The 1,134-nt window shown below is 55.7% G+C and overlaps 1 protein-coding gene across 1 annotated transcript in view; it reads right to left on the reverse strand.

Moving 5' to 3' along the window:
- The window catches only part of COPA (coatomer protein complex subunit alpha), a 31,253-nt gene that overhangs the window by 23,362 nt on the left and 6,757 nt on the right, over positions 1-1,134 (reverse strand). Inside the window, 1 exon segment of the mRNA XM_017727599.1 lies at positions 333-472. Within this exon segment, the coding sequence (XP_017583088.1) occupies positions 333-472 (140 nt within the window).

Here is a 1,134-nt window from a genome sequence, read left to right on the forward strand (position 1 = left end):
GGAAAAGTGGGATTGGGGTGGGAAAAGAAGGATTGGGGTGGGAAAAGTGGGATTGGGGTGGGAAAAGAGGGATTGGGGTGGGAAATTGGGATTGGGGTGGGAAAAGTGGGATTGGGGAGGGAAAATTGGGATTCGGGGTGGGAAAAGAGGGATTTGTGGTGGGAAAAGTGGGATTTGAGTGGCAAGAGTGGGACTTGGGTGGAAAAAGTGGGATTGGGGTGGGAAAAGCGGGATTGGGGTGCGAGAAAAGCGGGTGGGGTGAGAAAAGCGGGATTGGGGTGAGAAAAGCGGGATTGGGGTGCGGAATGCCCCGGAAATTCCCGGCTTCCCACCTTTTCTGCTGGACGTCGAAGAGGGTGATGGAATCCGAGTCCCTCAGGAGCAGATTCCCGGTGCCGGCGTAGAAAATCTCGTCGCAGTTGGGCACCTGAACCTTCTTGGTGATCTCGTTCTTCAGGTTCTTGATCAGGATCTGCCCGGGAAGAGAAACCTCGGGAATTCCGGCATCGGAATCCTGCGGAGCTGGTCCCGATCTCCCGCTTTTCCCGACCCCTTTTTTTGGGATCAGACCCCCCCTGGAGCTGCTCCCCATTATCCCAATCTCCCGCTTTTCCCGACCCCTTTTTTTGGGATCAGACTCCTCTGGAGCTGCTCCCCATTATCCCGATCTCCCACTTTTCCCGACCCTTTTCCCATTGGGATCAGCCCCTCCAGAGCCAATCCCGTTATCCCAATCTCCTGCTTTTCCCGACCCCTTTTTCTGGGATCAGACCCCCCCCCCAGCTGCTCCCATTATCCCAATCTCCCCGATTTCCTGTGGAGCCGATCCCAATCTCCCGCTTTTCCCCACCCTTTTCCCATTGGGATCAGCCCCTCCAGAGCCAATCCCGTTATCCCAATCTCCCCCTTTTCCCAACCCCTTTTTTTCGGGATCAGGTTCTTTCTGGAGCATCCCCCTGGATGCTCCCCATCATCCCAATCTCCTGTTTTTCCAAACCCCGCGGTTTTGGGATCAGCCCCTCCAGAGCCAATCCCATTATCCCAATCTCCCGCTTTTCCCGACCCTTTTCCCAATGGGATCACGCTCCCTCTGGAGCTGCTCCCATTATCCCAATCTCCCCGATTTCCTGTGGA

This window comes from Corvus brachyrhynchos, unplaced genomic scaffold (genome assembly GCF_000691975.1).
Source record: "Corvus brachyrhynchos isolate BGI_N302 unplaced genomic scaffold, ASM69197v1 scaffold350, whole genome shotgun sequence".
Taxonomy (NCBI): domain Eukaryota; kingdom Metazoa; phylum Chordata; class Aves; order Passeriformes; family Corvidae; genus Corvus; species Corvus brachyrhynchos.